Here is a 15,493-nt window from a genome sequence, read left to right as displayed (position 1 = left end):
ATAATACATATTAGATGTATCAAGTATTGTAAAATGTAAATACTCAAGTACAGTCCCTCAAAATTGCATTTCAGTACACTACCTGAGTAAAAGTACTTAGTTACTTTTCGCCACTATACAGGTGTAAGTAACAACATTAGTGATGGCTTTGTTCAGTTTAAGTGTTGCAGTGAAACATGGAGTGATCATGCACATCTATACTGTACCAGCAGCCTGGAACTGAATAGAGTGAAGCCATTATTAAAGATAATAATTACACCTGTGTTTTTCCTGCTATGTCTGCTGTCAAATAGACCCATAGAGCACATCCTGATACATATGGGGTCTCACCTATATTACCTCAATATCATGAATATACTGTATGTTTGTACTGTTAAATGTTGGTGCAAAAACAATAGTCCCCTCTGCAGGACAAAAACTGGAAGCACTGCCACAAAAAAATGACAAATACAGGAACCCAATGTTTTAGTGACATCTAGTGTAAAAAGGATGTTGTGTTTGAGGCGTGTTAGATACACAATCAGAGCTTCAGGCCGGGAATTGAGAGTAAACTTTTAATTAATCTATTTTCTATACTGATTAAATTGTTTTCAGCAGCAGTCTATCCCAGCATGGCTTAGTTTGTGAATCCAGGTGTGGTTCTTTTCCTATTCCAATATTTGTTTTCCATTGCAGTTTAAAGACTTCACATGTAAGTATATTCTTTTTATACAAAATGTACATAGATATTAGCAGCAGGAGTATGTTTTATATTATATTGCATTACATTATATACATGTATGTATTGTATGGAAATTGTGACTTGTGCAGAGAAAATACAAGAAACATTTACAGTGTATTTATACCTTTATTTGTTACTATAGTTTTGCTATAGCATTTAGCACACCTTTGGTGATAGAACACTTGACTTGTCTATTTGAAAAATATAAAGATATCTTGATAACAAGTGCTTCTTTGCAAATAATACTAAGCAGCGTAGCTTCTGATGACGGTGGCAACATAAAACTGAAGTGCACCGTGGACATAATTCATGTTAAAAATGTGACATCAAAGTATAAAAAACAACAATAGCAAGGTAGAATGACGTAAGCACCATAAAAAGAGCCCACAAATGCCCTTAACGTGTGTGTGTTTAGACAGTGTGGAAAGCATGTACAATTTCATGTGAACATAAAATATTAAAATGAAAACAGCTTTAAAAAAAAACACATAGAGCTGCAATATTCTTTCATACTACACATGTACTGTGTACATTATCTCATGCATACTAGTACAGGAGCAATGGCTAATTTAAACACTCCAGGGTTATTAGAGTGCATTTCAATATTTGCTGTGCAAAACATTTAATTTCCTCCAAGTCTTATTCTCGCCATATTCATTCTTTGCTATGTCTGTCCATCAGTTATTACTTAAGAAATAGGCTAAATCATTGGCTGGGTCGTGGATTTTTTTTTCCTCTCTCTCTCTCTCTCTCTCTCTCTCTGTTTGTCCCAATTGGTTAATATTATTGTTCTAATTCAAAGTTCATTACTTTTTGCTAGTTTAATCTGTCTTTTTCCCTCACTCATGACTTAACACGGCGAAAATTACATGTAAGATATCTATTTTTTTTTTTCACTTGTACTGACTCCACTGGAAATGTAATTTCCCATCCAATAACCAGATCTTTGCAGAAAAGAGAGAGACAAAAAAAAAGAAATGTTCTATGTCAGTCAGTCACACATTTATATGTCTTTTTAGGCTGCAGGGCACTGAGTGAAACATGGTGCAAGTCTTGAAGTAACGAATAATCATCCTAATCATCTCATGAATTTGTCTCTTATTGCTGCGGGGCTGGGTGGGCGTGCGGGCACACTGATATTGATATATAGAAGTGCAGAATTAAGTGGCAGAGGTTTGTTATTTGACCTCTTTTTGCCACAACCAGATGAAACACACATGGGGCTCCAGTATGCAGATAACTCCTTAATATCCATTTAAAGGTTACAGTACTGATGGTATCTGAGATTAGCAAGCAGCAAAGGCAGTGACTGAGCAATTAGTCGTTACTATTATTCAAAAGTCATAATATTCAGAATACTTGTCTAGGTTACAGTGTAGTTTAACAAACTGGTGAGACTGTAATATAATCCAAATTAAAATAAGGGGGTGAAGTGACAGGAAGCTGCAACAGTTTTACTCTTTAATAGATCTGTAGCACAATGAATCAAATCAAAGGACTCTCCACATTTTACATACAGCTGTATGTTGCAAGAGCACCAGATCTATGTGTTGTGATGAACTCCAATACTGTAAGCAAACACATTTGTGTTCAGAACAGCAATAAAATGCAATATAAATCTATAAGAAGGATTTGTTTTTCTTTAAAAAACTAAATGATTGTTTGTATCCAGACAGCACCCTGATCATGACAACGGACAAAAAATGTCTTGAATCAGCTATTTTATGATAGCGATCATAACAACAAAATAAACACTGTTCACTGTTGCATTTGTTTTCACTGTCTTTTATGTTAATATCATGATTTCCTTCCAGTCCTAACAGCCTTGGAGTTGACTTGATTTTTTTCACTGTCATTTGTTCAGAGGGGTTTTAATGCCCTATGAAATTATGATTAATTATGATGCTGAGTCAGCCACCAGCCATTAAACCAGAGTTAGTCACAAACCATGTTTAAAAAAAGTCCAGTGAGTCCTGTGAAAGAGAGAGTTCAGGGACTCAGAAGCCCCACAGCCACAGGAAGTGACATCACCAGTGACAAAAGCCATGGCGCAGATTTGAACATCACGCTTATTGCAGAGCAGATTGGAAGAATCCCTGTAAGGAAACAGAATGTGAGTTTAGACGTTGTTTCTATTGCTGTTTGGAGGAACCAAATCAGAAGTTGAAGCGGACTCTACTCACTGTGATGGACGGCCATGCTATTCTCTTTCCAGGTGGTGCCTTGGTAAACCCTGCAGGTGTAGGTGTAAGGCTTCTCATCAGCCATCGGGGCCCAGGTGAGGCGGCACAGATTAGGAGAGACCAGGCTGACGTTGCTCCTCCTGCGGTCCTCAGTGGACACATAGATGACAGCGTTGGGGTAGGTGCTGCCCACTAGACGGCTGTCCTGCCGATACTCACAGTAGGGGCCTGGGATCTGGTAGGTGGGTGGGAACTCACAGTCCACTCTGACGTTTCGCTCCAGGTACGTTAGACACGGAAACATCTGAGGGCCACGTGGAGTGAACAGAAATGTGGATACCGAGCTCACTAAAACAGATGCAAACAATAAAACACCAAGAAGTTAAACTCAGAAAACACAAAATGTTCCACAATACTTAAAGCATATAGTATTAGCATGTAGTATTTTTTCATGAAAGAAATGCTGTTAAACATAAAGCCAAAGCAACACAATGGCAATATAGCAGAGACATTTTTGGCAGTTTTTTCTTAATCTCAAGTTCTATCATTTTGCATGTAGATCATGAGTCACAGCCACCAATTTGTACTTTTTTTAAGGTAATTTGTGTTGTAATTAATTTAGGTCTTTGCAGATATTTGTTTTCATTTTAAGTATTAAAAGTTAAAGTAAAACATCTTTATTATATCCACTGTGATTTAATATGTTAAGAGAATGAACATGGGAAAAGTCCAAGAGGCTGATGAAACCTACATTGGCTACTAGTTTCACCCTCTTCTCATCACCATCTCAGGTCAGTGTAAAGACATGACTTAGGTTCAAAGTCACCACATCATTTTGTGACTAAGCAGGTGTTTTTAAACCTTCTCCATTTGGATTACATAACCTCATGAAACTTTACTGATCTCTGTGGTGAAAGTAATGACACAATTCTGCAGTATTTTTGGACTTTGGGCTGTTTTGGAGGAATCAAATCTGGACCTGATCTCTTTATGACTTACATTATTAATTACAACCCAGGTATTTTTTAATTACCTTCTATGCAACAATCCACCTCTTTGATATAATCATCCACACTTAGCTTTTATAAATTACACATGAAACAGGTGAATGCCCAACATCTAACTTTTGGCTACAACAATAACAGTAACATGCCAGTCTTAAAAGACAAGTGAATAAAAATCAGAATCGCACATACTGTGACTTTGAGTTTGATGTGTTATCATTATCCTGCCAAACAGGAGGCAGGCCGTGGCGAACAGGTGAAGCTCCATGGCGAATGATATCTGTCCGATCAGATCAATAACCTTCACAGCACAGTACAGACCTGCATGACAGAGTTCAACATGGAACATCATGAAAAAGTTTGAACATGCAGAACCTGACTAACACAAGTGATTAAAGCAGAAAAACACAAGATGCCTATCACAGTAAACATGCAAACAAAGCACAAACTGCATCATATATTTTTGTATCCACCATAGCGCAATAATAGCGGGTCTGTGTGTGTGTCGATCTGGCTGGGCTGCAGAGGAGACTACGCCTATGCAGTGACTTTGCACTGCAGCAAACTGCCGACTTATGCGCACATCTTGTCCCTACTGCAGGTGAGAGAGCCATACAGCCATGCAGACATATATCTCCGACAGATCTGAAAATGTTAGATTTGCTATAATGACACGTCTGAGCCTTATTTTTTTTTACCCTGCAGATGAGACAGCCCGGCCTACCTGGTAGTTGGTCCCTATCCTGAGCTGCGCCTGTGTGCCAGTATGCAGAGCAGCATCCGCAGCATCCGCAGCATCAGCAGAGCAGCGCTGACTGATGACTGCCGAGGATCCAGTTATTGTACGTCTGCACTCACACACACATCGGCTGTTATAAAAAAAAAGAAAAGACTATATCTTCAATGCACTGATCCACGAGCAGGGATCCAGCAGCAGTGAAATTTGAGAAGGAATCTCTGGGTTTAATTCCACTTTCTTTACATTTGTAATCTAACACAGTCACTGCTCTGAGATTTCATGATCATCACGAACAACTAGAAACTCCTCGTGTGGGACGCAGACTTGATGAGAGATCTTTAAATATAAAGATCTCTCATTACAATTACATTATAAAGTTGGAACTTGGGTCTGTGTTGAAATGTTGGTGAACATAATGCATTATTGTTTTAATGGGCAGAAAACTATCATTTTGCTTTTTCACTGCTCCCACCCATATACTTATTTCTGGGGGAGCTGTCATGTCTCGGTGCAAAACAAGAGTTCCCTCTGCAGGACAAAAACTGGAAGCACCACAACAAATAATAACTAAATAACAAAACCAGCTATCGATGTTTTGGTGACATCTAGTGTAGAAGAAAGGTTTAGGTGGTGCATGCTGCACAGGCTCAGGCATTCAAACCCCACATGGCTGACAAAAAAACACGTTTTGACGTAATCTAAACTTCTGCCTCACATTTTCCATAACATTCACTTCAGGCCTGTGGAGGGTTTGAACTTACCGAAAGTTAACAATAACTGCAATAGTTTCTCCACTGCGACTTTGTTTTCATTAGAGACAGACCAGTTAACCGTGACTTGCAAACCCAGATGTGATCCTCTGTTTGTTGCAGTTTAGAGATGCACTAACAGAATGTAGACTACTTACATATTTGGACTGATTTAAGAGAAAAGAGAAACGCAGGAAACTTTTATTGTGCAAAAAATATCGATTTGTTAATATATAATTTAGTACACTTTTGGTGGTAAATTGAATAACCAAAAAAAAACCTCACTTGATGATAGAAACACCCGTTCAGAGCACAAAAACTATTGTAATGGTGGACTTCTACTCTAGATGCACTCATAAATCATTAGCAATCAACCCACAATCAACCCATATTGCTTAGTTGCTTTCTACATTTTACTATCTTTTTCATTGTAATATGATGTTGTCATTGCTGTTGTTTGTCATTATTTTTGTTTGTTTGTCTATTTGCTTGATTTGTCTTTAATTTATTTATTTTTTCCTTCCCACTATGTCTTGTCAACAATATCACCAATAAAAAATAAAAAAATAAAAAAGCAATCAAAAGAAACTGATTAAAATACTTTGTTACGTGTTATTTTTTGTGTCCATTCCACTGGCCGGAGAATTTGAACGCGAGAAACCACTTAACAGTAAAAATTACATTAAATAGTGTTAAGAGACCTAGTTTATTTATTTGTTTATTTAGTTTATTTATATTATATGGTTAGTTAGTTAGTTAGTTAGCAGTCTTTATGAATGGTTAACTCATATCAATGAATAAAGTGATGCTTTAAAACACATATATATTTTATAGTATTTTAACAAAACTATTGATATAAAAACAAGGAGTCAGTCCAGAGTGGTTCGTTCAGTTCATTGGATTAACGGGTTAAGTTGAATATTCTGTGTACATACATCAGTAGGATGCATTATAAACTGATTGTACCATTAGTAAATCAGAACAGTATTTCCCCGTTCAATTCCCCTTTTCCCACCTGATGACATTCAGATCCCCTGACCACCCCAATGGATAGATCTTTTTGAAAAAATCCTGAGTAAAAGCTGTATATATTTCACGATATTTTGACATGTGTAAGTAATATGACATCTCATGTTTATTTTAAACACAGTTTAAACACAAATTATGCACTTTAACAATGTGATTGATAGATTAAAATGTGCCTTACGCTTCCTCCTTGCTTCACCGTCGGGTGTGGCTCTACTGCAGTTTGTGCATTTGAGAAGAGTCAGATAACAGTCATCATAGATCTAGACATCCTAGAAAAGTTATGTCCATTGGAATGGTCAGGGGATCTGAACGGGATGAAATAGACTGAGTTGACTGAAATTATTGTATTGCCTGTCTGTGTTACATGTTGCAGGTGACTGACCTTTTTTCAGGATTTTTTTTGGGTAGGCCTACATATTTTTTTTACAACTGTGAATAGCATAAATTAGAGCTGTACTAATCAATATTTCTTATTTGAACAATTGATCAAATGATTAAGTGTAATGAGAACTCTGCATTTCTTATCAGCTCTACTGGGTGTTTTAGCCTCTATTGACTCATTGTTTTGGTTTTTGTGATCCACAAAGTCTCTCTCCTCAACCTTGCTTTCAGAAAAAAACCTTGATAAATTCACTTTATGTACAATAATCTGCACACCAACAGACATACAAAGTTAGACACTAACTGTTAAACATAAACGCTTCACTGTGTTATCATCATCTTATCAAGTAGATTTAACAGTCAAATGCCAGTTTGAAGAAAGTAAATAAATAAATAATACAAGTGATGATGATTGTTACTGTATCTGTCCCATCAGATCAATAACCTTTACAATAAAATATGTCCTGGCAAAGTTAAACGTTGGACATGTCCCAAAATACCATCAGTGATTAAAGCAGAAAAACACATGTTGCTTCGATCTGGAGAGAGACACATGCACCATAAATAACTGTATTGATAGTGCAATAATAATAGTAGGCCTGGATGTTGTTTTACACCTGTACTAAAGGATCCATGCAATGTCTTTACACTGTATCTAGAATCACTGGGCCTATTGCTCGTTTTACCATGTTCCAAGTTCATAGGCCACTTAATCTGCAGAGTATCTTAATTTTGACTCGTGTTCCACTGAATTACATTCACTTTTCTTGTGAAACCCAATGTACACACAAGTGCACAGGAGGCAGGGAAAATGTTGAATGAAAATTTATTTGCAGTCACATAAAGCCTGGTCTGTTACCAACTTGAAGTTGTATTCCAAACTGTAACACACATTTTATCACGGCTATACACGTACATGTTACATGTTGTAATTACGTTACCTTAAACCACTGTCACAAACAACAAAAATATATATTATTGCATTCTAGACTCAAGAACACAAAAATTGCAAGTAATCCTCAAAATACACTTGACCTGTACATATTCTGTGGATTAACTGTTGCATAAACTTAAATAATGCTAGAACATATATAGCATGTGATTACAACAGACACAATTTACTAAATATTAATATTTGCCTAAGTGGCTCTCACAGGGTCATATGACATGAACACTATTGAAAAATTGCATTGCAGTATCCATAAAAAGTATATATATATATATATATATATATATATATATACATAACATATTATCCAGTCTAAAGAGGTGTGCCTTATGTGGTACTTGAAGGAATTTTTGGGTTGTGTCAATCAGGTGTGAATGGAATGGGAAAAAAATATTATTTTAAAAGTCATTTGAGCTGTTATTTATTGATGGTCCCTAATTAATCATCCCAGCTGTTCTTTAGAGCTTTTTTAGAGCGTCTGAGGAGGTTTATTTTATAGACTGGAGCTGAAGGTCCAAGATTCAACTGTGTGTTGTGTGTTCGTGTATGAAGAATTTACTGACACAAGTCACCAGCTTTGACCTCCCAGCAGGTTTATTTTTTGACACTTTTACAGCTATACAGGTATTATATAATAATTAATGTAGGTATGCAGATAAAGGAATGCAGTAGTTCAATGTTTTGGTAAATATGCATATTCACCTTCTTGCCGAAAGTTATGTACAAGAGAATATATCTTCAGTATGAAGCTACAGCTTGCAGCTGGTTAGCTTAGCTTAGCATAAAGACTGTAAACAGGGGGAAACATCTAGCCTGACTCTGTTCAAAGGTAATAAAATCTGCTTACCAACACCTCAAAAGCTCACAGATTAACAAGTTATAGCTCGTTTGTTTAATTTGTACAAAAATGTGTCACAAAAGTGTAACAATGACACCTTGTGGTTTTAGCAGGGGCGTTCTGAGCAGGACTATTTTTTGGCTGGGGGCAGTGAATTCCTGGGGTCTTGTCACTGTGAGGTTGCCGGGCAACCACCAGAAAAGTCCAGGAAGTCACTGCACCCGGCCAAGACCTAGTCCTGCCAGAATTTCCCAAATGTTGAATTGTTCCTTTATGATAAGCCTTTTAGCAGAATATTCAAACACAATATAATTCTATGTCTTTTAGTTTATATGATGTGTTTTTTGGATTTTACATTGATATATAATTTAATTGTCTGTGAATTTGTATAAAACAATAATATATTTATTGAACATGCTTGGTTGAGAAACTGCTGACATGTAGTTTACTTGCACACTGAATGAGGAAATGTAGCTGCGGAGGTGTCTCAGCTAATCAAGCTATCATCACAACATTTCCTTTTTCTTGGTCACTCAGCAGCCTGAATTTAATCTTTCAGTACGGGCCCAGAGGTTTGTGTATTGACACACAAGCCTCTGTCCTCGTGTAAAAGAGGGTAAAAATCAATACATATCCTCATACAATACTGAGAAATGTCCCCAAAGTCCATTGGAGCAGCATTCCCCCTCCCCCTCTGAAATATTTGGTTGAACGCTGGAGTCAGCACTAAAGCAAATATCTGAATGAAGGCGAGAGTACATGTGCATCAAATGAGCAAGCAAAACACAGCTGAACTGCTTTATGTGTTTTCTCTGAACATAATGATTACAAGTAGGCAAATAATCAGCCCGTCTTCTCTCAGAGAGGTTAAGCTCGCTATGAAAACTCTAGATTTAGATCCTACTGATGGTTTTGTTTATGAATTTACAATAAATATGCTTTTTATGGTGAAATGTTTTCTCTGATAATGTAAAGGATTTTTTACTTATGTATATAGTTGAGTAGGTGGTGTGTAGCCAAAGCACAATCATTTAATTGCATTTAAAAGCACTGCTGCACTATGTATTGTATAATTACAATAAACTGAATGGACACTGAACAGCATCAACAAAACTAAACTAACCGACTGCATCTTTAGACTTACTATTTATACTATACTGAAGGTGCTGTTGATCTCCTATGGAAGGTAACACTTCACTGAATCAGACTGGATTGTATTCGAAAGTGTCAAAAAGAAGAAGGAAATGACTGCACAAACTATAGTCATGAGGAAATACCAAAGTTTAAGAATATGCAAAACGGATAATCTTGTCTGAACAGTAATAGTTTAAGGATTAATACAAATGAGTTTGAAAAAACAATAATTGGACTGAACACTAACAAAACCTGAAAAACAAGAGAATTCATTTGTGTTCCTCCAATATCCTGAAAGCAATACACCTTACTGACTATACTCTGTATCTACTATCCTCAAATAATGCAAATTTCATCATGATGACTTCTGTGCAGAGAAAATGTTCCCATGTGTTAATTGTTTCATGGAGATGATTGACAAATGCATAATATGCATAATAATTCATAATAATTAACCACTGTTTAGTTTTGAGGGAACCACAACCTGTATGTACATTTTTTACCTTGTATTCCAGACAGCTGAATCATGCACCCAACTTTTTACCCTTGCATCCAATCCAGATGAATGTAAACCCAGGCTATGTTTATTGAAAGGCAACACTTTCCCCTTTCAAACTCTTTTTTCCTTTAAATTGTATGTTTAAAATCACAGGTGGTAAGGTGGTAATTTTTACATTAAAGGATAGTTTCACATTTTTTCAAGTCTGTCATAAAGCAATAGTCAGGTGCCCAAATGAACACTGAAATAGTGCCTGAATCTTGCCGTAATCATGCCTCGTGTGATACTGGTCATTAACGGGATCCCTTCCCAATGCGCTTACAATATAAGTGATGGGGGACAAAATCTACAATCCTCCTTTCATGCAAAAATGTATTTAAAAGTTTAAGCCATCCAAATTAGTCAAATCAAGTGGATATCTTTCAAAGTTACTCTCTTTTTAGTACCAAATTCTTTTTGCAACTATACTTCCACGACAGGGAAACACTGTCAGAGAGAGATATAGACTACAACTAATCAAGTATTTGACAGGTCCCAATCAGAGCATCATCAGTAAGTCCCGCCCTCTATGAGCCAATCAGAAGGCACTACGTCACTGTAAGTCCTGCCGTCCTGAGTAGCCCCTCTTTGTCCAATCAGAAGGTGCTACATCAAATTCAGAGGAATCAATGAGAGAGGAGATGGGTAGGGTTAAAACCGATCAATAAGAGAGGAGAGGGTTGTTGTATGCCATGCTCTGTGTGTGTGCAGGTTAACCACAGGTCACCAGCTCCAGTCCCGCATGACTAATTAGAGATGGCTGATGATAAAGTGGACCATATGGATTTTGATTTCATGGTATGTGCATGAGCAGGTTAACCACAGGTCATCTGTGGGGAGTTTGCACAGATGTCCAGCAATAAGGAATGAAGATGTAATAATTAGTTGAGAATGAATGTATGGAAGCAAATAAGGGTCATCAGTATTTGAGCTTGTGAAATGATGTTCACACATAATTTCACAGCCTGCGGTTGTGTATCACCTTTGGTGTGAAAAACAATGCATGCACATATCTGAATGTGTGAATGTTATAAAATTTCGCAGCTGTATAAATATATTGTGCATGTGTGAAAGAGTTTTGTGCACACATATAATTTGCACATGTAAAAATGTTTTGTAGCTGTAGAAATATTTTATGTATGTGTAATTAAAATTTATGCAGGAATATTTTCAACAGTGATGTTTCACAAAGTCTGAGAGATGGACACTAATTTGCTGTGTATGCAACACTGAAGTTTCAAGCTACAAGCTGTGAGCGACAAGCACAAATTCTGACCCTGTTTTTACAACTGAATCTACATACTGTCAGTCTGTCCAATCAGAGGACAGATGTTTTCATTGTTTTCATCTTGGTTCATCCCATGGATGTATTTCATGGTTCATCCCCCTGCAGGTCCTGAAAAGTATGATGGACAGTGCAGGCCAGGGCTGTTTTTGCCTGTTTGCATTAAAAGTGACTGCAGTGGGACCCTTAACCACCAGGGGGCCCCTGCGGGGTGGGGTTTTTTGTTTGTTTGTTTTTCACAGACAGGGGTCACCTTTAAATTACTATATTTTATAGCACTTTTATCCTATATTTTTATCCTGCCCATCAGACTGATTTTGTTTACATTAGTTTATCATTGGTTAGATATCATAGCCAAGTCCTGCCCCTCCCCACACAAAGCAGTGGGGAAAAAGGTAATGAGAGCAAAGTGTGTGGAGTGAGTGAGAAACTGTGGATATTGAAAAATGTAAAAAGTTACTAAATGTGTATGTAAAACCAAGTCTTGTGGACAGCAGATGAGTGGAATGACTGAACGACCAATCCAGGGACCTGCATGCTGTGGGATAACTATTCTTTCGTAATGACTTGGTGAGTGAGTTTTGGCTAAGCTGTGTATCTTCTATGCAGAAGTGAGTGAGCTACAGCTGTTACATTTTACTGCTGTGAGATATTACAGTGTTGACCTTAAGTTAAAGGGAAAAACCTGAGATGCAAATGTAGCTCATTTATTTTGTTTTGCTACTTGAGTACTTTTGCACATAATGGTGTTAATGTGCATAGCAGCATAACAGTTCTAGTTTCATACTGTATCATGTCAAATTGGTGGGTTGCAGTTGGAAAAACACAAGGTCAAAACTACTACTTTGATGAAAAACTCAGAAGTCAGAGGTCCAAGCAGCAAAGTGTTCTTTAATGCCAGCAAAAAAGGAGAGCAAACAGTGCATAAAAGATGAACCAGATTGCTCTGAGGGTTCTAGCCTCAGGGCGTAGGTTTTTATACCCTTGGGTCTGCATAGGTCACACCTATTGTCCATCCTCTTTATCTTAGCCAATTACACCATTATAATTTATCTTTGTCACTCGTTGTTGGTCAAAACTCTTCAAGATAGATTTTGAGCTGAACTGGATATGCATTGGCATATTCAGTTCTATCTAGTTATGTCCCCTTTTTTATATACAACTGTTGGGGATCATTTTACACCATTATTGCCAAATTGTCTCCTGACCCTCTTTTTTTTTATAAGTTATTCTTGCCATTTTACACCCTTATTTCTTGATCTCCTCCAGAGTGTATTTTTTAAAAAAAGGTGAAGACTTTAATGCAAACCCAATCAAAGTGTCATGTAATACAAACACACTCAAATTCATCCAGTGTATGAACTATGATTGAATTAAGAGTCTTTACCACACTTCTGTACCCATATCTTGATTCTATGTGATTTGTAAGAGTACATATACATCATCAATAAGAATTCAACACATGGTTACTCATTGCTTATAATGCGTATAAGAATCACCCTGCATTGCTTAAAATTGTCTGTTAGCACACCATGACTCTCAATGGAAATACACTACAACTGCTGGTGTGATAAACAGTTTTATTTGTACATAAGGAGATAATGTAGAAGTGAAAGCACTTAAATATTACTTTTATTATAAAAACATTAGATGTGTAAGAAATTCATACTGTGCACTGTACCTCAGTCCATGGTTAAAAATACAATAAATGTTGCTTTATTGGATGACGTGGCTAAATATTAATTGAGGATGACTTTATGTTTTAGAAAGATGATTTCATATTAAATATCTTCAGCCACATATTCTTGGAAATATAAAATTAGATGAGCAACTTCACATTTTACAATCACAGGCTTTAAAACACCTTTTCTTAACAGATATAATGACATTTGGATGCTTGTTGCGGTGGATGGATGGGTGGATAAAAAATGATTAAATTAATAAAATAAAAAGACAATATAATACAAGGAAGTGAAGATTAGGGTGAAACATGACACACTGATACTCATGATGTATTCAGTCAGTAAGTGGCAGTATGTTGTCTGTCCAGCAGGGGTGTAACAGAATGTAAAATCCTGCACTGAAACCAAGTTTATTGAACCTTTGATGTGAAATGTTGCACTGTTAAAGGTTTCACCTAATATGCCCGAGACACACTCCACCCAAACCTACCTCTAAAATAATTCTCTAAAATGTTTAGCTAAACATGGCAATTGATTTATACATGGAAACATTGTTTGCAAAGTTTGTGCATGAAGTGCAGCTGAAATCTTCTAACACCTTTTATTTGGTACAACAGGAAGCCTGTTTTGGTCTGAAAAACGAGCAGTGGTTTTCTACATCTGGCTAACACTTCTATATTTTACTTAAACCGTTAAGTGTTGGACTTATATTGTTAGAGTTGTAAGAATTGTGTTGTGCAACGCAAACAAAAATTATCCAAGAGTTTGTTGTTGTTCTGGTTGATAACTATATATGGATTTTGAAATGTACGAGGCATCAAGACGAACAATATAAAAGGGGAGGCCAGAGAGGTCTAGAGGCTTTTCCTTTTTGCTTTAAAGGCTTATAGCTCTTTTTTGGCTTTTTGTCTTTTTGACTCTTTTTATTCCTAAAGAGGGTATTTTCCCTCTTTTATAACTTTTGCATTTTAATTTTTTATGTTACTTTTCATATTTTTTAATACTCATATTATCGTAAAACAGATGCCTCCTCTAGGATAGGCCAACAGTAGAAATTAAATTTGTTTATTCTTCTAAATCAACTCAACCAACAGAGTGGGGCTCCTCCAGAGATTGTCTGTTAAAGGGTCATCTTGGGGTACCTCCAATTCCTCCACCACCTATTTCACACACACATTTCTGTTGTGATCCAGTTGTTGGCCATTCCTGACTGGCAGCTGGTGATTACAGAAGCCAGGCTGAAATTTGGGGTTTTCCTGAGCAAGCTAAGATGTTTGGTATGTAGATTCTGGAAAACCCGTTCAACACCTAGGTCAGAGGTTGTAGGACAGCCACCTGTCAGTGGGGGAGAAGGTGAAGATTTTTATGTGAAGGTGAAGATTTTTATGTGATACTTTTTTGGAGGAAAAACTATATCAGACACACATTGTTATTCCAGAGTATTTTTTATATGTCTTAAAACATGTCTGAAAGGGATCTTTAAAGTGTAATTATCATTTTAAAGTATTTATTGGCATTGATTTCACAGCATGAGTCATATAATATTTATTTAACCCTCATCCTGCCAACATATTTAACATACAAGGACTACCAACTGAGGTCTAAACTAACTACTGTAAGAGACAACCATCATAGCAAAATGTTATGTTAAATGTTGTCATCTGAAAAATGACAGATTATTAATATTTTAGGAAAGTTACAGTTAATTTGCATACTTTGTAAAACGAAAATATATACTTTTCTCCAATACATATTGCAGCTTTTAACCCAAGTACAATTTTTCCACAAAGCCTTCAAAATGACTGACTGACACAGACACAGACATAGACACAGACACAGACACACACCCACCCATCCACCCACCCACACACACACACACACACACACACACACACACACACACACACACACACACACACACACACACACAATTTTCAGTGATTTTTATTGCTGGCAGTTTCACTTCTGTGATACTTGGGATGCGCAATACAGGATGTTCACATGTCATAAAACAAATATTTCTCACATCATTTATGTCTGAGTCATCGTTTTGCCAGCAGTGAAGAAGGAAATGAAAGAAGTTAAATACGCCAACAAAAAAATCTGTGCCAGAACTTAACTACAGCTGATGGTGGTGAAGGGTGCAAAGACCCCGCCGTCTGTGTCTGTTTAATAATTATGAGCTTGCCCCTGTTTTCTGTCCATGTAAATGTGCTTTGTAATAGTTTAGATCCAGTCAAACCTGTTTTTCCACTCTGACG

General features: G+C 36.8%; 1 protein-coding gene across 1 annotated transcript; it reads right to left on the bottom strand.

Moving 5' to 3' along the window:
* Nucleotides 1-863: 863 nt before the first annotated feature.
* si:ch211-215c18.3 lies at nucleotides 864-6,661 on the bottom strand. Its single transcript, XM_042431549.1, has 4 exons — nucleotides 6,604-6,661; nucleotides 4,101-4,229; nucleotides 2,905-3,252; nucleotides 864-2,817 (listed from the first exon to the last, which is right to left on the bottom strand). The coding sequence occupies exons 2-4, from the start codon at nucleotides 4,174-4,176 to the stop codon at nucleotides 2,711-2,713; spliced, it is 531 nt and encodes a 176-aa protein (XP_042287483.1). The 5' UTR covers nucleotides 4,177-4,229; nucleotides 6,604-6,661; the 3' UTR covers nucleotides 864-2,710.
* Nucleotides 6,662-15,493: the final 8,832 nt, after the last annotated feature.

The sequence above is a fragment of the Thunnus maccoyii genome, chromosome 13 (genome assembly GCF_910596095.1).
Source record: "Thunnus maccoyii chromosome 13, fThuMac1.1, whole genome shotgun sequence".
NCBI lineage: Eukaryota > Metazoa > Chordata > Actinopteri > Scombriformes > Scombridae > Thunnus > Thunnus maccoyii.
This window is presented reverse-complemented; position numbering and strand designations above follow the sequence as displayed.